Source organism: Halichondria panicea, chromosome 11 (assembly GCF_963675165.1).
Source record: "Halichondria panicea chromosome 11, odHalPani1.1, whole genome shotgun sequence".
Lineage (NCBI taxonomy): Eukaryota > Metazoa > Porifera > Demospongiae > Suberitida > Halichondriidae > Halichondria > Halichondria panicea.
In genome coordinates this window covers 2,517,646-2,542,393 of record NC_087387.1, presented here as the reverse complement: position 1 = coordinate 2,542,393, position 24,748 = coordinate 2,517,646, and the positions used below count along the sequence as shown (strand labels likewise).

General features: G+C 40.6%; 3 protein-coding genes and 3 long non-coding RNA genes across 9 annotated transcripts; 3 read left to right on the top strand and 3 right to left on the bottom strand.

Moving 5' to 3' along the window:
- Nucleotides 1-33: 33 nt before the first annotated feature.
- LOC135344503 (uncharacterized) lies at nt 34-625 on the bottom strand. The gene is made up of 2 exons (XR_010397465.1): nt 326-625; nt 34-271 (listed from the first exon to the last, which is right to left on the bottom strand). It is a non-coding gene; the product is annotated as an uncharacterized LOC135344503 (long non-coding RNA).
- Nucleotides 625-1,600, top strand: LOC135344502 (uncharacterized). The gene is made up of 2 exons (XR_010397464.1): nt 625-1,234; nt 1,286-1,600. It is a non-coding gene; the product is annotated as an uncharacterized LOC135344502 (long non-coding RNA).
- Nucleotides 1,601-4,917: 3,317 nt separating this feature from the next.
- Nucleotides 4,918-13,006, top strand: LOC135344494 (uncharacterized). The gene is made up of 3 exons (XR_010397460.1): nt 4,918-5,092; nt 12,807-12,886; nt 12,948-13,006. It is a non-coding gene; the product is annotated as an uncharacterized LOC135344494 (long non-coding RNA).
- On the top strand, nt 7,575-8,780 carry LOC135344493 (uncharacterized). The gene is made up of 4 exons (XM_064541705.1): nt 7,575-8,089; nt 8,132-8,430; nt 8,482-8,531; nt 8,646-8,780. Exons 1-4 carry the CDS (start codon nt 7,939-7,941, stop codon nt 8,722-8,724), a joined length of 579 nt encoding a protein of 192 aa, XP_064397775.1. The 5' UTR covers nt 7,575-7,938; the 3' UTR covers nt 8,725-8,780.
- Nucleotides 8,653-11,557, bottom strand: LOC135344492 (uncharacterized). 3 transcript variants are annotated; one of them, XR_010397459.1, is made up of 9 exons: nt 11,083-11,557; nt 10,891-11,033; nt 10,728-10,834; nt 10,561-10,664; nt 10,390-10,502; nt 10,258-10,331; nt 10,095-10,204; nt 9,946-10,044; nt 9,858-9,899 (listed from the first exon to the last, which is right to left on the bottom strand). XR_010397459.1 is itself a non-coding variant. In XM_064541704.1 (8 exons), exons 2-8 carry the CDS (start codon nt 10,013-10,015, stop codon nt 8,808-8,810), a joined length of 819 nt encoding a protein of 272 aa, XP_064397774.1. In that variant the 5' UTR covers nt 10,016-10,044; nt 10,095-10,186; the 3' UTR covers nt 8,653-8,807. The 3 variants fall into 3 exon arrangements, 2 of the variants coding, with proteins under 2 accessions (XP_064397774.1, XP_064397772.1); XM_064541704.1 differs by lacking the exons at nt 10,258-10,331; nt 10,390-10,502; nt 10,561-10,664; ... (1 more) ...; nt 10,891-11,033; nt 11,083-11,557 and adding exons at nt 8,653-8,931; nt 8,987-9,144; nt 9,278-9,397; nt 9,448-9,600; nt 9,652-9,752 and having other exon boundaries at nt 9,807-9,899; nt 10,095-10,186; XM_064541702.1 differs by lacking the exons at nt 10,095-10,204; nt 10,258-10,331; nt 10,390-10,502; ... (2 more) ...; nt 10,891-11,033; nt 11,083-11,557 and adding exons at nt 8,653-8,931; nt 8,987-9,144; nt 9,278-9,397; nt 9,448-9,600; nt 9,652-9,752 and having other exon boundaries at nt 9,807-9,899; nt 9,946-10,085.
- Nucleotides 13,007-14,701: 1,695 nt separating the features above from the next.
- LOC135344386 (uncharacterized) lies at nt 14,702-21,418 on the bottom strand. Of its 2 annotated transcripts, none has more exons than XR_010397430.1 (7): nt 21,157-21,418; nt 19,515-19,638; nt 19,385-19,441; nt 18,653-18,781; nt 18,430-18,523; nt 15,167-15,661; nt 14,702-15,035 (listed from the first exon to the last, which is right to left on the bottom strand). XR_010397430.1 is itself a non-coding variant. In XM_064541590.1 (7 exons), exons 2-7 carry the CDS (start codon nt 19,636-19,638, stop codon nt 14,866-14,868), a joined length of 1,065 nt encoding a protein of 354 aa, XP_064397660.1. In that variant the 5' UTR covers nt 21,157-21,417; the 3' UTR covers nt 14,702-14,865. The 2 variants fall into 2 exon arrangements, 1 of the variants encoding a protein (XP_064397660.1); XM_064541590.1 differs by having other exon boundaries at nt 18,434-18,523; nt 21,157-21,417.
- Nucleotides 21,419-24,748: the final 3,330 nt, after the last annotated feature.

Here is a 24,748-nt window from a genome sequence, read left to right as displayed (position 1 = left end):
AAATATGACTCATAAATTGGCACCTCAAGCATATGCAGTAAAAATAAATTAATGGTGTTTTCGATGAATGAAAATGTCTTGCATGAGAAACAAAAATTAATGTCATAAATGAAGACAGAGGGTGTAGTCTGTAGACTAGTTCATCAAAAATTATGCTGTGTGCTTGCAGAAGGAGCTGCTTTAGAGACACTCTGGGAGAGGGCTAGGGCTCAGGCTGAGGCTTACTCACTAGCACTAGTACTGCACACACTGCACTAGGCCTGTTCAGCTTCTGTAAAAAGAAACCAGTTTAGTAATAATATAGGAGTGGCTATTTTAAGCTTACCTTTGCTTGCCTACTAGCCTGGCATAGCTGAAGAGAGCTGGTCTAGACACCGTCTAGAGCTAGCTGTGTTGTTTCTTCTGGCTGGTTGCTGCGCAGTAAGTGGAGGGAGGGGCTTACTAATTGAACAGAGAGGGGGAGTGGCTCTGTACCGTTCGCTTTGAGGGAGGGGCTGGCTGCTCATATCCTGTCCAGGCTGCGCAAGGATTTGAGTGTGAACAGCAGCCCTGGTGTGAACGAGCTATCTTTTCCTAGTTGTCTTCTTGTTATGCCTCGAGGCGTAGCCGCACCAGGGATACGGTAAAGCTGTAGCCTCGATCCCAGGCCGAGTTTTCGCTTTTATAACGGTTAGGCGAACAACTGGGCCTGGTACTAGTTGTCTGCGCATGCGTCAATCGTTTGTCAGATTCTGACGAATGGATATTCTCGTTCACTTTCGTGACATTTATATTCGTGTACTATCGTGTACTAGAAGTCAGTTCCCGTTTTATCATTATTGGAATCGATTGGAATGGCTCTTAGCTGAAGCTTCTCTCTTCTCTGAAGCTTATTCTGAAGACTGAACAACAAGGGAAGAGGTATAAAGCTTTGTCAAGCTTGTTAAGGTCAGATATTTTTGTGTGGGCCCTATGGCCGGCTATGCTATCAAGTCTTGTTCATGTTTGGCAAGAATGTAGGTAGACTATAGTTTCATCATTAATATGGTGGATCAAGTGAAGAGTGTGAGCTAGAGAACTTGGTGCTGCCATCATCAGCTCGTCGACAATGACACTATAACCGAGAAATTTAATATGTATAGATCTACACGTATTTAAAATGTCTACTTCTCTGTACAGGAGCAATGGCTAATATCCAGCTATCCCAACAGTGCTCCTCTTGGCTATACTAACGGACGAGACTGGACAGTTTGAGGTAAGGGTTTTACCGTCTTTGGTTTCTTTTAATATTGTCCTATACTCACAGACACAGGACTGGAGTATGACCTGCTCATTCGAGCGTTGCTGGGTAGCTCAGAGACATCAAGAGAATCTACGTTTTCTCAAGCAATGAGTTACGAGTTGGGGCCTAGAATCAGAGAAGTCCAGCAGCCTGCTAAATCTTTTTGAAACGTAATTTGAAGGCATTCAATCATCCTGAAGTTGCCCTGGGTCACTGTAATTGTGCTGCAGCACAACTGGCAACTCCCCAGGCCTTTGTGAAGCAGCTCCCTATGTGCATCTTTTGTGTACTCACTCTGTGCATTTTCTGTGTACAAATTTCTATTATTGATTTATTAAATATTTTTGCCGACCACAAATATACAATGAAAATTTGACGCATGCGCAGACAACTAGTACCAGGCCCAGTTGTTCGCCTAACCGTTATAAAAGCGAAAACTCGGCCTGGGATCGAGGCTAGGTAAAGCTGCTGACTGTGTGTGTGTGTGTATTCCAGCTATAACTGCTCAACGGTTGCAATGTAACGAAAACTAACAGCTTCTATAGGCTTCTAGCCACGTTCTCTTGGATTTTGATTCGTGGATTAGCAAACTAAAGCTTCTTTCTCGAGTTATGGCTAGTTTGACTCACATTGAAGGCTGTTGCAGTCTCTTCAGAATCTTTCATAGCATCATCTGTCCGCACAAACTTTCTATTCAACATATGAGTTAGCCTTGCACTAATGCGCTAGCTTTTTGTTAGCTACAATACTCAGAAAATATATGTTAAAACAGCTAGCTAGCAGTAGCCATTTGTGAAATTGATCTCTTTGGACACACCTTTAATTATTCCTGTGGATGTAATGCGCATGCGCGCTCATTCCCATGTGTGAGAAAATAATATCCAAGATCCTCCTGGCAGAATCATCTTTGTCTTGAGGGCCTGGTAAGCCACAAAACACTACCATATAACAATATAGATAACAATATGCATGTACACAGGTCTTAGATATTATATACACTGAACTACAGATCCTGGAAGAATCAATTTTCTTCTTTCTTGAGGTCCTGGTAAGCCACATAATACAACAATAGATGCATGTAAATAAGTCTTTTCTTCTCAGTGACTTTATATAACTTTAATACTAATATAACACTCTAGCGAAAGCAAAAACATGGCGAGAGGCATTAGCACAGCGCCAGCTTGAACACTAGTTTGAATAGTGTTGCTATGTGGTAGTCATGCAGCTTGATGCATAGCAACCAGTCAGCCAATCAGATGGGACATATATCAATAGAAAATGATCACCAAGTGGCAACTGTGTTCTTTGACGTCAAGAAAGCATTTGACTCAGTACCCCACCCACAGATCATATCCTCTCTCCAAGTCGTAGGCATTTGTGGCAACCTACTGCATTGGATAAAAGACTATCTTACCAACAGAGAGCAAAGGGTAGTCCTGGAGGGAACTATGTCAGACCCTGTTGCAGTGACCTCAGGTGTCCCACAAGGGTCAATCTTAGGACCGCTATTATTCAACATTTTCATGAACTCAATTGCTAACATCAACCTGTCCACCAATGCCAAACTCATTCTATACGCAGACGATATCCTTCTCTACAAGCCCATAAACTCGACAATTGAAACTCAGGACCTACAGGGAGACGTCAATGAAATAAACTCCTGGATGCAATCTCACGGCCTCACAGCAAACCACTCCAAGACCAAACTGCTTACAATAACTCACTCTACACGCACTATCCCAATGAATATAGATATAAATAACCATCGGATCTCCCCATGTGATACTGTAAAGTACCTTGGTGTTACTATCAATAATGATCTAAAATGGGCATGTCACATACACAACACCTGCAAGAAGGCCAAACAACATCTTGGCTTCATCCATCGCAAGTTCCATAAATCACCACCTCAGATCAGGAACCAGATCTACCGCACGGCTGTTCTGCCTAAGTTAGACTATTGCGGTGCAGTCTGGGACCCTCATCACCACACAGATATAAAAAAACTGGAAAGCGTCCAAAAATTTGCAGGGAAAATTGTAACGAAGCAGTGGAGGGCAGAATACCCTGACCTGCTTGCCTCCTTAAACTGGAAACCTCTGTCATCTCGAAGAAAAAACCAAAAACTGAAAGTCTGCTTTAATATACTTAATAATTTATCTATAATATCTCCCAATGTTTTCACCCTCCATCCTCGCCCTTCCCCCCGTCACCCTCATAATCAAATTATTTTTAAACCATATGTTAAAACCCTAGCCCATAGACATTCCTTTTTTGTAAGCGTAATCCCCATTTGGAATTCCCTTCCCCTAAATGTTATCAGTAGCCCTAGCCCATCTGCTTTTAAATTATCCCTGTCAAAATTATAGCAATAAGTTAAAATTTTTTCCTTTTTTCTTTTTTTCACTTAAGTACACCTGCACCTGCACCTTTACTTTTCGGTTATGGACTGACTTCATTATTAGCTTCATTTAGCTACCTTGTCATATCCTGTATGCTTCCTCTGCATCAAACATTATAAAGGAAAAAAAAAAAAAAAAAAAAAAAAAAAATGCACAGTGCCTCGGGGTTTATGACAGTAAACCACACCTCCCCCTCAGGCTTACGCCCTCGTAGTCGGGAGGTTTACTGTCATAAACCCCTCTACACTGTACATTAACTAATACGTATAACAAACTGGAGTTCATTGATGCATGCACGCCGAATTCCAATGGGGTCGGGTATAATCCTGCAATCTGATTGGTCCATAAGGTAATGATCCTTAAGATTTGATCCTTGAAATTATTACGCAATCAGGTTATTACGTCATGCCCTTGTGTTGTACTGCTAATACAACTCTAGCCTCGACCCCAGGCCGATCCGTCTCCAATGGAACGCTAGGTCGCCTACTAGGCCTGGTATTGATTGTATTTGGGCGTGATCTGGGCGTGGTTTTTTAATAAATAATTGACTCTGTGGTACAAAAAATGAATCCTCCAACAGTGGTCTTCAACAACAGCCTCTGGGGCAGTATACAGCAGGAAATACTTCCCAGAAGACACTTCTTTGGCAGTGGCAACCAAATCTTTGTTGATTCCTTTATTGCTACTGAGGATGGCAGCAGAAACACCTCTATTGTTTAAACTCCTGACCTGGTCAATCATGAGTCTCATGATGAGAGATACAAGGGGAGAGACAATTAACAAGAACAACACTTTTGTCAACAGGAGGAGCCTTAGTCCTACCTAGCTTGTAGTCCATTCAAAAGGGTAGCAACTGATATAGCAGAGAGACTTGCCATACCCCGTTGGGAACCAGATAAACACGTCCCTTCCCTCAAACAGGAGCTTGAGAGCCTGGGCCTGTTCTGCCATGAGAGTGAGGCCATCTTGCTTCAAACAAGACAACGCGTTGCATGCCATAGCTAGCTAGCTAGCTAGATATAAATTGAGAACATGACACGGAGCTACATTACTGTAACTTTTACGGGAGTAAAATGCCTCTACGTACACCTTTAGTATTACAGAAAAAAAGCAGGAAACAAAATGTGAAGAATCTCTGCTTTAGTCTCCGGTTCCTGCCACGCCCAGATACAATCAATACCAGGCCGTATTTTTCAACTTCGTTCTATTAAAAAAAAATCGGCCTGGGACCGAGGCTAATACAACTCTTGCCCTCGGGCTCGAGTTGTATTAGCTGTACATCCCCTGTACCTGAGTACTAACCTATACTTGCTGTGTGATAGTCGTACGGTAGCTACATGTAGCTGGCTATAGTGTTCTAAGAAATCAAGTTGGTGAACTGTTCTACTAAACAAAGAATCCTCATCCTTTACGGACAGCTACAGAGCAGGTACAGAACCCCTAGGAAGCAAGGTCAAGCGAGCTAGATCTACATGTAGTTAGACTACTGACATTCAGTTTATACTATTTACATGTATTTGTTCTTCATGTGACATTGTAAGATTGCGTATGAAGTGTACAACAAACTAAGATTCCAGAGGGCCAGTTGATTTGATTTGCTACTGCCAGCTTTCTTATCTTCTTCCAACCTTACATAATTATAAGTGCAGTATTCCCAGTGCTTTTCATATGCCGCTGGATTACACTAGAGAAGTTAGTACATTTTTGTAGCTAGCTTAGTAAGTACAGATATATTATTGTTAACTCAGTAAATTCCACCTGTTTTTTCTCCGTAGAACGGTATACGTATTACAGTGCGTTTTATAAATAATACGCTACCGTTTAGTTTGCGTTTTTCTTGAAAACGGAACGATACGTGCAACGCAAACGCAACGGGAACTTTTATTTGAGGGCTATTGCAACTATTATTCTGTGTACAATGTATATATACATACATACATTTGCATACTCATACAAATAGTACGCAATCACGAATGTTACTGTATCTTAGATTGACTGCATACGTAGCTCTATATCATGTGTCTCTAACTGTCCTTGTTTCTGTTCTTGGATATCTTTACGCACCAATATAGCAAGCAATTCCTTCAAAAGTGTAACTACCTTGAACCACCTCATTCAAGTCAGGTGTGTAAAAGTGCTCACCATTGTATGCACGGTACAGTGGCGTATTTCCATTAGCTTCAATGAGTTGCTTTGGATAGCAGTAACCAGCGACACCTTCAGATGTGTATCCGTGCACTGTAGTACCAATCTCGTGGCTATTTGTAGTGTAGAAATGGTCTCGTCCATTGAAGTATCGATATAGTGGAATGGTGCCAGAAACTTGTGTGTCATGAATACGACCTGCTGTACCCTCAGATCGGTAGCCGTGTTTTCCGAGTTTCCCGTGAGTAGCTGTTCCAATTTCATTGATGTTGGTAGTGTAGAAATGATCGAAACCATTATAGTAACGGTAGAACGGAACAGTTCCTGCAGTGGTGGCTCATTTACGATGTTTTTTAAGCTCCCATTTTTCAATTGATATTGGGTTGGTACTTAGTGTACCACATACTGGACTGTATAATTATCTGTGTACTATAGCTATACTAGTTAAAACATTTTCCTTAATGCGACTAGTTAAAACATTTTCCTTAATGCGACTTACCTGAGAGTCCTCCAGTCACTTGCATGAGTGTAACCACACTCACGAGCAAAGCAAGGTTGAGAAAAAAAGCCGCCATTCTTGAGGTACGTATCTTCCCACTATTTTTTTACCAAGTATCCAATTGAATCAGGAGAATGTACTGGAGCTGTCCAATACATTCTTCTGCGTCAGTTGCTCATTTTATATTCTACGGTGTGTATGGGGAAGTAGAGCACATGAATGTGCCATGCGCTAGTACAAAATAATGTCAAACATCTATACGCGTTTGTAGTACAAATACATGTAACTGATAGTACAGGTTACTGTTTGTAGGTAGCGAGTACAGTTTGTGTAAATAAAGCACTGGTCTTCCTTGAGCTCCGTGTAGAACAAGTAACTGTTAATATACAGCCTGTATAGACTAAACATGTAGTACATGTACATGTAATTGTTCGTGTAGATAGTATAAAGTTCTATCCTTGATGCACTTGTTCGCTGAAGGTAACAAACTTGTAGTACAAGTAACTGATGGTCCGCTGTAGACTACTGTTTGAGAATAAAAGCACTGGTCTTCTTTAAGCCCAATGTAGAACAAGTAACTGTTAATGTACTGAAGTCTGTGAGCTCCAAATGCGTATGTTATGTTAATGAGTCTAGTAGTTTCTACGTCAGAATGACAAAGCTCTAGTAGTTTCTACGTCAGAATGACTAGAATATTTGGCTGATGAAAATCTTTGCGATTGAGCCAAATCAGCAGAAAAATTGACCCTCTGCGATCTAGCTATTGTGTTCTGGCAAGGATCGTGTGTATTTACCATCGTCGTACAGATTGCAGTAGATGATTGGGGTCTAGGTACTACGTCATATCATATGCGAGGATATTATTATCTTTGTCTAAGCCGATGTCACATGCCCATTTATCTCTGTCACGCTAAAGGTTGGGGGTCACGTGACTGCGGTTAGGTTTTGGGGAGTACTGAGAGAGGGGTCCCTGCGATTAGCATTAAACACGTAAGTGTTAGAGGCGCTTATTTAGCCCCCCAAACAGTATACAACATCGTTGAATGGAAAATATAGGTCTTAACCTCGTGAATGGGAGGATGGGAAGCTTAAGATTTGAGCAGCCAATTTGTCTGTGGATCGTTGACAGCAGCTGTACTTTAGCACGTTGATGCTAGTGGATGCGCATGTGCGGTAGGCATGCATGTGACTGGAAACCACGCCCATGACAATATGCTTCGAGATAAGGCCGCTGTTAGTGTATTTCCTTGCGCATAAAATTGATACGCAATCTATGAACTGCGCGTTTACGCACTCGTTGCTAGAGCGCTACGCCCACGGTATAAAAGGGGCAGGGCCCGGCCGGAAGTGAATGCTGCTGCAAATGGCGGCTAATTCAAACTCTGGCTGCTCTCTGACTCTATGCACACACACGTACAGTACACAAACACACTTATTTTACTGCACATGCCCAGAAGTAGCCTTAGAAGGCCTGAACACATGGCAGCAACACTTCTAAGTTTTTTCAAGACCCATATGGTTTTTTTGTGGTACAATGGCTTCTGGCAGCTCCAACAGCGATGGAAATAGACAGTAAGAACACAATAGAACAATGTAAAAAGTCATACAAATCCATACTTTAGCTAATACTAATGAGTGGGGAAGCAGTTCCAAGTGATTGGGTGGACAGGTTGAACGACTTTCTCCGGAACAACCAACCAAGCGGCAATCGAACAGTACAGCTGACGTTGAATGCAACACTAGCACTAGACACTCATAGCGACGACTCAGAACCACAAGAAGGTACATGTAGAAATAAACACACAAGTCAAATTTTTTTATTAGAATACCCGCACCATGTTCGTGGTTACCAGCACAACCCAGCAACTCCAGTTCTCCGTGGCATTGATCACTGCATACACTGCCTGTGTTCACCGTGTGTGATTCAGCTTCCTCCAGACTTTCTAAGAGGATCTTGTGGCCCCCATCCTGCCAACGATGAGAAAAGACATCAACTGTACAGAAAGTTCTGGAGGTTGCTGAATACACTGAGAGTGTGGGTAGATGATGAGTATTTGGCTAGGAAGGAGACGAAGACAGTGATACATGACAAGAGGGAAATAATCCCGAAATGTGTAGTTTTAGTAAGTGATAAAATTTTACAGGTATGTACATGTACTGTTTCTCTTGTGTAGGAGATTAGGAGGAGGTACCCCAGCCACAATGGCATATACCGTGACTACAGGTAAGGCCTTGATATCAAATGGAATAGTGTGCCTACTATGCTAAGAGACTAGGAATTTAGCATAGGGGGGCTAACAAGAGCAAAGCAAATACTAATTCCTTATTACTATTACAGATCAACATTTGAGGCAGAAACTGATGAGTATTTGCCAGAAGAGGCTGGTATGGAAACCGAGTCCACCTCTAGAGAGTGACTGCCTTATAATTATCCTGTACACACCAATTACGTAGTAAATAAAACTCATTAATTGTTAGTCGGCCATGTCATCATTAATTGTTAGTCGTCCATGTCATCGTCCTCAGCCTCTGACTCGTCAGAATATTCTGGTGGCATCACTCCGTCTTCTAAGGTCACGTCATCATTCTGCTCCTCTACTACGTCATCTTCTTCGATCAATTCTCTACGAAAGTTACATGTCAAATGCCCTTACATGTACGTACACATTGTAATCATACCTCATATCAGCTTTGTTTTGTTCAACATACATTGCCCATAGCAAAGCAACAAATTTAAAACCTTTCTTCACTAAGGCTTTCATTGCTGTGCGGTGATCTGGTCGTCGAAGGTCACTCACTTTGCTCACACTGGTGTAAGAGCGATTGACGTTCTCATTCTAGAATAAAGCAATTATCGATAGTATAGACTGAAATTTAAAGTAAATGTAAGCTCTAAATACTACTACAAATTAGTGTACGAGAAGCTCTCCCCCCACATAGTGTACACATAATAATATTCCATGTACGTACCCAATCCAAGACAGCCAAATTCATTCGCATTATGAACGTCTCAGTCGAAAAGTGAATGCGCTTGGGCAGGTAGGTGAGGAGTTGATGGTTGAACGGCTCAACCCAGTAGGTATCACGACACTATACAATATACGGGTATGTTATACAAACAACACATGTTTAATCCTTACCGAACAGAAATCTTTAGCATAGCGGTAAATGTACGTCGTATGGAGCTGCTTTATGAGAGCTTCTATAGCCTTTCTGCTAACAAGCTTGTCCCTACTGGGTTCGTAGTCGTCCATGTGGCAAGTAGAGGAAGGGTGGCAATTTGTGTGGATTCTCTACAAAAACATCAATGTATTACTAATAAACACGCAACAATAATAACTAACCTGGCAGTGATTAGGGATATTCATTATTATCTCCTTCAGTTTCTCAGCAGACCCTCCGCAATTTTTCATTGCCCAATACAGGTGGATCTTTATACTTCTTCCTATTAATGCACACCTTACTAGTGTACATGAAAGTTTAATTAGTAGATTCTTACGTTTATCTGATAATTCAGGAAACCAGACCTTCCCTCTATCACGAACTAGGCCCTGTGTTACTTTCTTTATTTCCTTCGACACATTCTTCGTTCCTAAAATGTGTGTGAAAATGATACAACATACCACACATTTTCTTACCATGCCAAGTGTCGTAGGAATTGATGAGTCCCAACTCGTCTGACACGTACTTTGCGACCTGCGCCTGCATATCATGAGCTACCTCGATGACTTCAATACCTAGATTTGGCAATAATTATTATGTGCATTCATTTATTATGGGGATAAACCTCTGCTTTACACTTGAGGGATAACAAGCTTGGTACACACAAGTTCTCTGGTCTGTGCAGTGGAGTGTTCGGCCCGAGAGAGAGTTGATATGCCGAGTATCTTCTTGTTGCTGAAAATATACAAAATAAATACAAAACCGACAGAGACACACTAACTTCCCACCTTCCAGACAGGCAAGGCACAGTTGTGTGGTATGCGTTGGCTGTTGAGTCGTGCCGGGCATCAGTGATTACCCACTAAGTTTAAAACAATAATAAAATTATTTATTACTAGTAATACGGTACACAAACACACCTCTCCTTTGTTGGTGGTATACTCAGGAAGGGCCTTCACATCAAAAACAGCCGACATCATGCTCACGTTTGCTGCCCTTTGTACAATGTCACGGTAACCTAGCTTTCCGTACACTGAGGAAACATAATTATGAATTTACTTACACTCTGGGTATAGTTGGAGTGAGCTAACCTTGTCGGATGTAACTTTGACCAACAGTCCCTAAACCACAGAACTGACTAAAGTGGGTGTATTGGGAGGGTAGAATTCCAGCACAAGTAAACCCATGAACAACCCTATATAAAATATACCAGAGATGCAGTAAACACATAACTATGGTGTGGTATCCATAAGCTTACTTCTGGTTCACCAAATAATGTCCTCCAAATACACGGGAGCTAGACCACTTTCTCTTCTGCACCTTACAGCGTCGGCAGCAAAAAAGAGCTCGTACCACATGTCCTTTCTACAAAAAAACACACGTGTAATTTATAAAACTGATAGTCAACTTTCAACACACACCTGTACTATTGACTGGACTTCCCAGGGACTTCTAGTTACCCCACACGGACAGGGCGTGGCAAGCCCTTTCACTAGGTCAGTGAAACAATGATATTCCGTGGCAAAGAGTTGTTGCCCATCGGAAGTATCGTTTTTGTACATACCTGTATGATACTTCATAGAGCATTTACTTATGATGCTTGTATTGCTTACCATTGTTGCTCATAAAGCTCCTGATTGCAGTAACAGGGGTAGGGGGAGGGTGTGAGTGATCTGGGTCACCTTCAACAGAAGCACAGAGCGTGCTCAACAGGCTAAAGTTGTCAAGCAGAGGGCTTCCAGGAGGCTTTAGCAGCTCACGGACGTGCTTTAGGCGACCAAGAAACGCTTGCTTCTCCTCTTCATCAACGAAGTGAACGTCCATTGTGTAGCGCACCCGTTTCCTTGAAGTAGCCATCGCAAACTAGCTTACTGTTTACTGACTAAAAGACCACGTGTCTAAGCGGATGTCAAGCGTTCAATACGCCCCTTTTACGTTCATAAAAGCGTTGCTAAAGGCAGTGAATCTGGGATACAGCCTGAGCGCAAAGAGTAGCCATTTTATCCCTTATAAATTTTGCGTGCGACATTTTTTTGGCCGGGCCCCGCCCCTTTTATACCCACGCTTCTCGTTTAAAACTACATTAAACTACATACTAATTTAGGTTTTGTGATTTGTTGCTAATTGATCAACCCTCGCAAAGTTTGCATATGTTTTGATGCTCTAATAATACGGTAGTCATTTTAACGGAGCTAACGGTGATTACATACATTACAGTGATTACACCCATTACGGTGATTACACTCATTACGGTGATTACGGTGATTACACCCATTACGGTGATTACACCCATTACTGTGATTACACCCATTACGGTGATTACATACATTACGGTGATTACACACATTATGGTGATTACACAATTCATGACATCAATACAATGACATCACTGCTTTCTCTTAGTACTTTCACTTTCTAGATACACTTTACATGAGCCCACTACCGGCATTAAGGTAAGGTAAATACATCTACCTAACAAACACAAAACGATCAACACACGATGTTCCATATAGTGCGCGTGTGTATAAATAATAGTTAGACACTGTTTAGGAAGTTTCTACATGATATAGAAGCCCAAAGGGCTGGTTGTAGTATCCCGAACGCAAGTAAGTACATGATTTTCTAAGTTGGATAGAACACTTCCTTTAGCCAATCAGATTGCAGTATTAATGGCAAACATGATCTAAAGCTTCTTAGACTAAGACTTAAGATTCGCTTGCTCTTATTCTATACATGAAGCTTTAACATGAAACGGCCACTATTAAAACGAATAACTTAATTGCTGCATGTGTGAAGGCATAGATTATTGAAGGAGGGATTGGAAACGCATGCGTGGACTCAGTGAAATTCTGGCCCATCCGTGTTTCGCCTACACCCACGCAGTACTGTTGTGGCGACTTAAAGCATGGAGTCTTTTAGAAGGACAGAGAAGTGCCTTGGCCTCAGGGGTATTGCACAGGGCCATTCCAGCGAGTACTATATAATTATGCTCTTTAGTACCTATTATAGTTGTAACCTATAGCTTCACCTGAAAGTGTCTACTAAAGGAGTTTCATGAGTTTTTTTTAGCTTTCCTCGACTGGCTGAGGATTGTAGGATTTTTTTATCTCTCCAAAAAAAACTGTTCGAGATTGGAGACAAGTACAGGGGTGTGTTTTGAATGTAGCAACTTTGTTTGACTTTCCAAGGTAGTAGTCTATTTGCAATCAAATTTATTATCACTCATGACTTTCACTTGTGGGATTTTGTGGAAGTGTAGGTGTTGAAGTAGCAAATGTATATAGGCTAGAAGTGACCCTTTAATGTTACTACATACTTTTGTACACTTTATTTGTAGTCATACGAATGGGTCACCAAGTTTTTGGGGGAAGAGTTATGAGAGAATAAACGACGAAAGTGTCAGTTGGAAGAGCCAAGGTAAACTGTTATCTCATTGTTTTTAATCTCAGATTGTATGCATCTTATGATGCTTCTTCAGGGTGTACTTCGGCAGACTGTAGCACGTTCACTGAACCACTACCAAAGAGGACATTCAAGGAAATCACATAATTATTTCTGTATTTACATCATAAGTACAAAACAGTACAAATAATTGCTATTTGTAAATAAATTGTATATGATGTATACTACTTTCTGAAAAGAGGAGTTGACGTGTTCTCGAACTTCTGTTAATACTCCGTCTGATCCCACTGTAAAATTTTTCATACAATGATGAAGAGCTCCTCTGAAACACGAATGGAAGGTAGTAGCCCAACTTGATCCTAAAAGCTAGTAGCCTCCCTGCCTGTCTCATGTCTCTTTCTGGCTAGTCAGCTAGTAGTAGCCTTCCTGCCTGCTATTAAAGATGTATTTACTAAAATTATCATAGGACAAAGGCCAATTTCATGTGACGGAGGCAGAAAAGGAGGAAACATAACCATAACACGAATAGGCCACGCATTTACGTATGCGTTTCCAATCCCTCTCTTCAATAATCTATATGGTGGAGCCTATATCCATGCTATAAACGCAGTTGCTATTATATGGTACCGTATTACTAGAATATTTTGCGAGCGTCATAACTCAAGAAACAATGCAAATCACGAATCAAAATCCACGAGAGCATGGCTATATATAGAAGCCTGTAAAAGCGGTTAGTTTTTGTCGCATTGCAACTGTTCACAGTGAGCAGTTACAGCTGGAACAGACACACACACAAGATTTAATGCATGTATCCCTCGTGCGGCTATGCCTCAAGGCATAAACTTACTAGTAATTCACTGTACACATGTAGTAGAGCGTACCTGTGTGGATGAGAGTGACTGACTTCCTACGATTGATGACAGATTGCCTCATAGCTGTAAAATGATTATAATTATAATTATGTATTATATAGATGCGTAAATCTGAAGTGAATGACAGTGATACATTATATGCATGGACAGGTACACCTATATAATTATAATAAATCACTGCTTTAAGGGTGTTGAGTTCTTTCCTGTGCTATAAACAGAAGGATTCTAATCAAAAAACGATTACAGCTCAGAGCTGAGGCATTTCAAACTAGCAGAGACTATCAACAAGTTGAAGTTTACTTTCAAACAAATTCTTAGAGATAATAGCGTAACAATAACTGACATTTTTAGAACAAGAGAACTGACATTAACATCAGCAAACATAAACAACGGGCTTGCTAAGTACAGTGGATTAAATTACGTAAACACTTGGATCAATATCGACAGTGATCATAAATTATTAGATGGTTCTTTTGCTCCAAGTAAAGACAAGCGGTGAAACAGTCTGCTCAAAGGTTCCTTTGCCCATGCACTTAACTGATAGCATGGGATGATTTTGCCGGGACCAAAAGAGTCTACCTGCTTACGCTATAATAGAATAATACCCCTATAGATCTAGATACAAGGCTCATTGCATTAAGGCCAGACGTGTTGTGAAACTAATAGTATATTGTGCGTGAGAATAATTACGTAATTATAATAACTTTTCATGCTGTTAGCCTCGATCCCAGGCCGCACTTCATCAGGGAAGTGGGCCTGGTATCAACTGCTTGCACATGCGCTAACCATCCGCCGGTATCTGGTGGATCCAGATGAACAACATTTGTGGTCAGTAAAACAGTGACGTCACAACGAACGGCAGTGGATTGAAGGAAGTAAAGTTCAATTGAAGGTTTCTAGCCCATCCCATCTGACAGTATTCTATAAATTACACACACTATACAGTATTCACCACTGGTACTGTGAGAGGTGTGATGCTCCATCCATCAATTGAAACTCCGTCCAATGGGATGTAGAGTTTTAACGTATCATCAACGAGCTCGATTGCAATAAAGGGGCCACTTAAAATGTGAAGATACTCTCCACCGTGTTTCACTTCTTGATAGTACAGCTTGACATATTCTAAACAATGAAACCAGGTAGCATTGACAATCCATGAATACAATGCATGCATGCATGGTAACATACTCTGATATGTACTTCAGTGTCCCAAGTGATAACGAGGTGAACTACCCAGTCTCCCAGAGCTCGGCCCAAATAGAACAGACTAGCACTGTACAGCCGGTCAACAGCTGCATGTGTAAAGTGTAACCATTCAATAAGAACACCAACCCAATTGTATGCATAATGCACTATATAGGTATAGGCTAACTGAATATACACTTTTACACAATCTCATAACTGCAGGGTACATAAAACACACCTTCACATGCAGATCGATCAATGAAAGTAATTGCATAGCCACTAAAATGGCTTAACTCAAGTGATCCATAGAGACTTTTTTCTGAGAAATGTCCGAGGCTAGGAACTTCCTTAAACCAGTTTGTAATATCCGAATCAGCTCGAACAAATGTGAGTTTGTTGTTCAACTTTAAATTTGCACAGTGTTGTAAATTAATTGTTAAACACTTTAAAAAGGTGCAAGACGGGCTGGAATTAATCCAGAAAACAGGGCTAACTAGCTCATTCTTATAAGGAAACTTGTACGATCCAGAGGTACTGCTGTATATATATAGCGCACATGTAGTGTAAGGGACAATCGAATTATCAGGGATGCTAATTTGGAATCCATGCTCCTTCCATGTAAACAGCTTGGATCGACGATCAACTTGTATGGAGATAAAATCTAAGTGACGGTCCGACAGCACACCCTTTTCAATCGCATCATTTCTCTTTTCAACTTTCAGAATCGCAAAATCTATTAGCCATGAATGCATGCATACATGCAATCAATGTGAATACATGCACAAATGCAATCAATGTGAATATATGAAATTACAGGATTCAAGAGCGAGTTCATCTGATTGGAATCCCACCAAAGGTTAGGTTTAGCCTTCAGTGATTTAGGTCTATACGATGGCCCTGAAGGTCACTCACTACTATACTTGTGTTTGCTCCAGTTAAGGTTATATCTATATATATATGAGTCTTTCTGGTTGTGGAGTTTTATACCCGAGCCTTCGCTAGCTGACAACCTTTTACCTATGGGTGTGGCTTTGGCTATACCATGCATAAAACAAAACTATGAGTATACCGTAGAAACTGGATTATTAGCGCATGATGCGCTTTTAGGGTCAATAGCAGAGCTCTATACGCTTATATTCGAGAATGCGCCAGTCATTCCGAGCCCCACCCAGAAACCGGATGTCTCTGTGATGAGAGCTGACTCGCAAGCTGGCTAGAAAGTGAGCAAGCAAGGCAAGCATGCAGGCAACCCTAACTGGATCTATAATTATCATACTATTATGTTACAGTTTATTTTACAGTTCATTTACATCATTTAAATTCATATTATAAAAACATTCATATTGACCAGGAACTTGGAATAAAAGGACCTCATCCATGTCTCACATTCTCTCAGCATGATCAGACAAGGTAACAGCATGCCCAGAGAGTCCTTCCAGATGGATATCACCAGCTAGCTATCCATGCACTGTACAAGCTAACTTAGCTCATAGATAAACAAATTAGCTGAATCAATTTCCTAATAACCTTCTCATAATTGGAAAAGCGCTTCAATTCGAGTATAAAAAGCCTGCAGTTGAGCATGCGCTTAAAATAAAGATACGCTTATAGTTGAGTATAGCGCTTAATAATCCAGTTTCTATGGTAGCCTCATCAAGTTTTTCACGGAGGAATATGTGTGTACGGAGAAAAAGAAAATAATTATACGAAAAAACAACATCAAAACTTGCATGCTTTACCGTAGAAACTGGATTATTAGCGCATGCGCTTTTGGGGTCAATAGCAGAGCTTTATACGCTTATATTCGAGAATGCGCCTATAATACAGTCATTTCGAGCCCCACCCAGCAACCGGATGTCTCTGTGATGAGAGCTGACTCGCAAGTAGTCGGGCGCTGCCGCCCTCTACCGTTGGCGACGATGCCCGACTAACTCGCAAGCTGGCTAGAAAGTGAGCAAGCAAGGTAAGCGGCAACCCTAACTGGATCTATATCATACTATTATGTTACAGTTCATTTTACAGTTCATTTACATCATTTAAATTCATAATTTTATTAATAATATTATTATTATAATATTGACCAGGAACTTGGAATAAAGGATCTCATCCATGTCTCACATTCTCTCAACATGATCAGACAAGGTAACAGCATTCCCATGGAGTCCTTCCAGGTGGATACCACCATGCAGCTATATATATAGCTATCATGCACTGTACAAGCTAACTAGCTCACAGATAAACAAAATTAGCTGAATCAATTCTAAAATTTCACTAATAACCTTCGCATAATTGGAAAAGCGCTTCGATTCAAGTATAAAAAGCTTGCAGTTGAGCATGCGTTTAAAAATAAAGATATGCTTATAGTCGAAGAAGTGCTAATAATCCAGTTTCTACGGTATATAGCTAAGCTAAAAGACTTTAAACAATCATAGCACTCCACTGTACATGCAGTTATAAATAATGTCTACACATAAAGAAAATGAAGAGCGCATAGTCATTCGAAGAAACGAGTAGAAACTTACAGTGTAAGAGTTTGTTGCGCTTATGGCTCCTGTTTAGGTTACGGTAAACAGTTTGCTCATGAATATAACGTGTGTATATACATGTATTTTTATACCGGTTATTTTCAGGGCAAAATATTTTCAAGGTTTTCGAGGAATAACGAAAATATTTAGTGCCTCGAAAATTGGTTTACATCCGGTATTGAAACCTCTCTACTGTAGGGGTGCATTTGAACCGCTATCCTCAAAAATAAAATCCTTGATACGTTTTGTTTGGGCAATCCGTGAAAATCTAGTGCCTCAAAAATAACCCGCTATACGATAGTCAAAATCACATCCATAGGTCAAAGGTCGCCAACACGTCAATACTCAAGAAGAGAAAACAAACTAGCAGAAAAACACCAACCAACTAGCAAACACTAAGCAGAAAACACCACTAGCTAGCACACTAACATAACGAACACAACTATTATGTGAGTGACCTTCTAGGGACTGGGACCAGCAATTATTGTTGATTCAGCGAAAACGAACATGCTTTACTATCAACTGTGCAGTAAAAATGGAGTTTAGTTGCTCCAAACTTTAGCTCAAATTCCGGAGCATAAAATCTTCGTTTAAGTGCTTTTTAGTGCAGTAGTTAGTTCAAAGCTATAATTATACAGACACTATACCGTTAGAGCCTAACAGTGCATGGTATCTACGTAGGGTAAGTTATTAGCCTTTACGAAAAAGTATGTTTTATAGAAAATCTCACCTTTAGCTGAGCTCACTGATGATATAGCACCTGCAGAGCTTTGAACTAACTACACTGCATAAAAAGTAAGCACTTAAACTAAGGTTTTATGCTCTGGAATTTGAGCTAAAGACTAGAGCAGCTAAGCTCCATTTTTACAGCACAGTTGATAGTATAAAAAGCGTGTGCAGAGCTTCGGTTTTGCTGAATCAAGATAGAGAATAGCGCTGCTGTTCTAGAGATCAGTATCTTTTCGTACAAACTCACGTACAAGTTGTGCACATTCTGATGACAAGGATGATGAGGAGCGATAGTAAGAACATAACCACCAGACATTCAGGGATACATGTAGTACAGGACACTGCACAAATTAATAACACTATGATACATGTATTTGGATGTTCAAGGGGCAAGATGATAGACTCTGGAGACTAGTTAGAATATTACACCTCAGAATGCAACTATAGACAGTATACAAAGCCTTGCTTACCTGGGGTAGTAACAGATCGCTTTGATAGAGCCCCCTGACCTGCTGCAGAACCAATCACTCCACTAACACTAACAGGTTTCTTGGTACGGAAGGAAACATGTTTCTCCATTATTGTTTTTGGGAGATTTGCTATTGAGGTGAATGAAAGCTCTGGTTCAACTGCATAATTACTATAGGAAGTACGATACATTTACAATAATAATTGTATCAGAATAAAGTTACAGCAACAGAGATATGCAGTACATCTATCTTTGTAAATATTGCTCGACTAATTCTCTTATATATTATACAATGCGTCGAGGCCATGCCGTGGCCAGCGGGTAGATTCTATAGTAGTCCGTTGGTTTGATTGTCTGTTGGTGTATTCTGAGTCTATATATAATTATATGCTCATGCACCTGGATATCATCGCGCCATGGATATATATAGCCTTCACACAACAATTACAATTACATGTTGTTGTTATTAGTTTTAATAGTGGCAGCTTTTGATGTGAAAGCTTCATTGTCGAATAAGCTTGAACTTGCACTACGTTGACTGCTTGCTAGCTCCCTGCGGCCTTTATTCGAGACAATTATTATGATTGTTGTTTTCTCTTTGCTGTGCTGTCCGACTCAGTCAATATACATGTATTATATATCACTCCTCTGGTTTCTTTATTATAATTATGTCACCAGCCGAAGGTTAGCACTTTAGTGCTCTAGTTGTTATTGTGTGCTAGAATGCACTTACTAGATACTTCTTTTGTGGGTGTCTCGACGAATGAGCTTGATGATTGTCCCTTTCGACCTATACATTTGTAGTATACAATAACAGATATAAAGACAACATTTACAGTCACTGCAAGATACAGCTTTATTACCATGATAACTTTTCTTCAAGGCTCCATACGATGACGAAGGTAGTCGTTCAAGACAATCAGCAGTGTTCAGATTCTGCCAATGCCAGGCTATGTCAGAAGGAACCACCTTTACAACCAACTGCATCTGCATAATTATAGCTTAGCATGTCTTACAATTAATTGATAGAAGAGGAAGAGGGATTGGAAACGGGAGCGATTCACGTGATGTTTTACAATGAAGTCTATATACGTATATTGGCTCTGTATAACGTATGGACCATCTGTGTATCTGTTCACAACTCCAATTATGCATACATCTCAGAGGAGCTACCACTATCTGAACCACATGAGTCACTTGGAAACGATATCTCAATTGTCGTGAAGTAGCTATATATATATAGAGGTACACAGAGTGCTTATTCATGCATGCTTGTGTTCCCATAGTATACCTTATAGCTATAAGGCTGTGTAACTAAGTATAGTGTGCTGTGTCTCAAATAATTATATGAGATGAAAGTTATGTTTAGCAGCAAGACTGCTCGTGAACTTTTTACAGAAGCAAAACAATTCTCATGAATTTTCATATAATTAAAAGTAAGCCTTGTTTAAAACCGCGGAGATATACATGCAACGATGGTACTTCGAGGGTACTTCTGTTCCAATCCCTCTTCCTCTTCTATTTATTCTGTTTCCTACAACTGTTGCAGACAACAGATCAACTTCACGAAAAGAAAGGTCCGTCAAACTCGTTTTGTGCTGCACTGTCAGTTTCCCAGTTTGTAGGTATGAACATGACCACGTAGTGTTTGCTTGTATAAAAACGAAAGTGTATGGGTAGATATGAATGGCTGCAGCATTACCCATAATTATGTCAGTACTATTAAAACATTAGTCAACTCTACTGACATTGATCTGTTTAGATACTGTCGCAATGGGGTCGGCTGAGTTTCCATGCAGCTGTTTGTGGTCGAGAGGACCTATCAAAAGCAAGAGGAGCCTCTCATCCACCTCTATGCAAAGAGGGGTTCTCTGCTGCTATACTCTTTTGCAATGGTGAAACCAAGGGGCGTGGCTTGCGAGACTACCAATTGATTGCAAAATCAGAGCTTCCCATTGCAAATGTAAATCAGTATACTTTTTGCCCAAATGTATGGGCGTAGCTCTGATTTTGTAGTACCGTATGTTGCTTTGCTAAATAGCTTAATTAGCACATAGACATACAACAGCATAGCTAGTTAGTTAGCTGAGTCAGTCTGCAGTTTGACCCGTATGCAGAAATACTATAAATTATAGTCACTCTAGATTAATTTTAATTTTAGTTACCTTAAGGTGGCATACTTTCACATGTATATAGATTTGTCAGCGATTTTACTGTTTAGCTTATTTTGCTAGTTATGAGCATCAAACATTAACAAATATTTTGTGAGTGCTGATTACTTCCCAATGCTTCGCAAAAATAAAAAAACTGATTTGGCTTATTCAGCACTGTTCACCAGCTAAACATTCTAGTAATACCTCGATTTAAGGCGACCCTCCAAATATGCGACACCCTGAAGCTTCAGCAATTTTCTGACTTCAATCGAGGTCTTACATGCATACACGGTAATTAAATACGATCACAAGGCGAAGCAAGAACTACCCAATTTAAGTCTAGTCAGCTTACGTTCAGACAAGTGTCTCAAACAGTCTGGTTCTCGAACATGTATACGTCTGTAGACAGTACAAAAAGGGACCCAGGCTGGAGAGGATCTAGGACAGAGAGGAGATATTAGTCTGGTCACGCCCTCCTCAACCACGCTATGTGCATGCTAGCCTCGATTCCAGGCCGCACTGAAGTGAAGGAGGCTATGCACATGTGTGTGTTGTCTGTGCTCAGTGCCTCAGTGCAGAACTGAGAGTCTGCCTGTTGTATCCGTTGTGTCCTCTGACAGTGTCCGCATGTACCTATATAGATCTATAAGGGAGTATTATGGAGTATTATGAGACATCTAAATGTTTCTTACCCCCTGTAGACTTTGCAGCTAACGCTTAGTCTCGGGCAGCCAGCCCCGAACGTTTTTTCTATTTGAGCGCTAGGTCAATTTTTTTATCGGGGCTGGTGCGAGACTAGCTAAAGCTTAGCTTTTAGTGTTCAAAGTGGTTCGGGCACTATGAGACAAGGGGGGTACTTGCAAGCTGTCACGTTTGCCGTGCAACAGTGACGGCTTGACAGAGAGTTTTAAGTTGAATGGAATGTTTGGAGTCAGTTAAAGAAAAAAGGGTTAGCTTGCTTAGCATCTCAAAAAGTACATTTTCAACCTTTTTTGTACATGGCTATGAGTGCCACAAGCAGTTTATTGGCCCGGTATAGTATATATGTGGCCCAATCATGCACTATGCATGAATTGCCATGTATATACAGTAGACTTTCGCTATTCTGACTCTCTGAAGTATGACCACCTCGATATACCGGCCATTTGATTTGAGCACGGATTGCTAGCTAGTTGTTTACTGCAATGTTTACTGCACAAAACTCGCCGTGAAATGCGGCCACTCGTTATTCTGTATACTGGCTGCCCCCAAAATAATTCAATGTACGTTTATTACGGCCGGATATAACACAGATTACAGAGAGCAGAATGAGGAAAATAAAGGTGATAGTGATGGAATTTATGACCCACATGCATGGTATTCTGATCATATTTAACTTAGCTATCCGTCTTCAGTATTACAATCGTGTTCGGTAAATACTTGATTGGTGCTACTTTTGTCTTGGACGTTACCAGATATATTTGATGGTGACCAGAAACATCATAATTATGTGAGGCAAAGGGAGCTGGGTTATGTAGATAGAAGTTACGTGTTTGTGCAATGGGAATAAACTTAGTTTGGCAATTTGGCTCGTTTGGTGAGTGTGTTTCAAGTGAGTCGAACTTCTTTGCACTCCACTAATGCCAAAAGTTTATTCAATGTTGGTGGATAGTCGTTGTAGCAGCTGATCTGACTCTCTCTGAGCCCGGGAGGTGACCAGGGATTGGTACATTATGCTCCAGTAATTATTGCTAATATGCTATTCTTTTATGCTCAAGTTTACAGCCTATTAATCGCCACAAATCGGCTGTTATTCCCGCACAACATGTATGTCATCGCACTAATACAGAATGCCAAGGAGATAATTAACCACGTCACCAGCTAGTACTTCCATTACAACCATCAGGCCAACAAAATAATGTTTATATTATGATTCGTAGTGACTTAATTGTACTTCCAAAAGCAGCCTATTAATAGTATGGCTAAGAGTGCAATATGGGATTAATAGCACGAGTAACAAGCAATGGTTAATTGCACGAGGCGTAGCCGAGTGCTATTAACCTTGCCAGAATAATCGCATATTGTATAAGGGATTAATAGCACTTATAACAAGCACTGGCAAGGTTAATAGCACTCGGCTGCGCCTCATGCAATTAGTGTCCTTGCCATTGCTTGTTACTCGTGCTATTAATCTCATATTGCACTCTATAGCCATACTATTAATGTATGCCTTCTCACCAAAAAAATGTGCCTATTACGTTCAAAATTATTCCAGCATAATTATTATAATCTACCAACTCCTATTTGACCGAGTTGTGTTATTAGAATTATGTCTCCCTTAATTTGCAAAGAGACCGTGTAGTGTTCGCAACCATCGACGTAGAATAAATAGTATTCACTACGTTTGCGTGTGGGAACTCACGTTAACTGCATGATTATTGGCATTTGGTAGGATTGCTGAACGCGGGACACCAAACATGATACATGATTTTCGTCATTTTGTAGTCGGAATTGATAGAATACAGGGTGTATAGTTATGGTTGGTCCGACCAACAATTCAGCAAAATGCCCGTAGTAGCTTAGACTTGGCTGCCATGTCCAATACAGCACGCCCTGATCTTTATATAGTTGTAATGCATGTGCTCCTTGTTGAACGGCATGTATTGGCAAATAGAGCACGTCTTCGTCAAGCGTCTGCATGTAAATCAGCAACTTCAGTATCTCTAATTCCATGCATTGACAAACTATGAGAATTGTTCTCAGTTGGAGTTTAGGGATAGAACCTGTAGATGGCTTGTGCTCTGAATTCTGCGATCAGTTTGGTATATGGATCCTTGGGAAGTGGAACAACAAAATAATATACCACTTTCTCTACGAGAGTGTTTTTCTTTGAAGTATAGTAAACAACAGTGCGTTCTTGTGCATGGGGATAGTTTTGGTGCTTTCTTTTTACCCAGAACTTCGTAATCACCAGTAATTTTTGTGATCTTGCTGGCAAGTACCCAACCAAACTTCGTTTAAAGCCATAGGGGATACAGCCTTCAGTCAGCCCTGCATAACACCTCGGTGTAACTCCAAGAACAAGAAATCGATTCTTCCAGATTAGAGATTTAAATCTGACAGGTGCTCTCATTTCGAGTGGGTTGCACTGGTAAGTTCGCATGTGACCCTTAGAACTACACTGCCGCAGTGGCCTGCACCACGTGAATCCAGTTGGTGAGATATGGAACGTCAACACTTGGCAGGCCATTAAAAGTGTATTTGAGCCCAAGCTGCATCAAGAAAATCTTTGGTGGTGGATTGCGAGTCATGGGTGTCAGAAAGTTGTTGGTTTTTGGCATCAGTGCATGTGCAGCAAATTTTTATGAGTGTTCTCTGACACCTTTTACACCTCGTACAATTTCTCGCTGTTCAGAGCATAAAATAATGATTGGAACGGACAGTTAAACTTAGGGCACATGAATAGTGGTCTTGCACACTATAAATTATAATTATATGTCACAAACAGTGGAATTCATCTTGTTGCACATGTTGTACAGTGTGGTACTCCTAGTAGCCACTAACCACAAACACTCAATCTGTGGTCAAGTTGAACTATGTGCTGTGTTTATGGACTAGAAATATCTTACTGCCCTTTGCAGCTCACTTGGAAGTTTAGGGCAAATGATAAATTGCAAAAAACCACTTGAGATAAGTGTAACAGTTTACATAAGTAAACCACAATACTATAGAACAAGGGACAAAGTTTAAATTTTGGAATAGACCAGATCTTTATGTTTTGTTACCCGAGGCGCGCGTGGGCGGCCACAGGTATAGTAGTCTGTTGGTTTGTTTGTTACCCGAGGCCGTGCCGCGGCCAGCGGGTATAGTAGTCTGTTGGTCTGTTTGTTTGTTTGTTTGTCACAGGTACATTTTGTCTGTTTGTGGTGAGTATATCTACTCACCTGGATGCCATAGCGCTGTGT

Coding starts and splice junctions, on each gene's coding strand:
- LOC135344386 (XM_064541590.1), bottom strand. CDS start 19,638: ATGCAGTTGGTTGTAAAGGTGGTTCCTTCTGACATAGCCTGGCATTGG. Junction 15,662..18,433: donor CATCAGAATGTGCACAACTT/GTACGTGAGTTT, acceptor CATGGCTAATAG/ATTTTGCGATTCTGAAAGTT. Junction 15,036..15,166: donor TGATCGATCTGCATGTGAAG/GTGTGTTTTATG, acceptor TTACACATGCAG/CTGTTGACCGGCTGTACAGT.
- LOC135344492 (XM_064541704.1), bottom strand. CDS start 10,015: ATGCAGGCGCAGGTCGCAAAGTACGTGTCAGACGAGTTGGGACTCATC. Junction 9,601..9,651: donor ATATCCCTAATCACTGCCAG/GTTAGTTATTAT, acceptor ATGTTTTTGTAG/AGAATCCACACAAATTGCCA. Junction 9,398..9,447: donor ATGCTAAAGATTTCTGTTCG/GTAAGGATTAAA, acceptor TATATTGTATAG/TGTCGTGATACCTACTGGGT.
- LOC135344493 (XM_064541705.1), top strand. CDS start 7,939: ATGAGTGGGGAAGCAGTTCCAAGTGATTGGGTGGACAGGTTGAACGAC. Junction 8,090..8,131: donor CGACTCAGAACCACAAGAAG/GTACATGTAGAA, acceptor TTTTTTTATTAG/AATACCCGCACCATGTTCGT. Junction 8,532..8,645: donor GGCATATACCGTGACTACAG/GTAAGGCCTTGA, acceptor TTACTATTACAG/ATCAACATTTGAGGCAGAAA.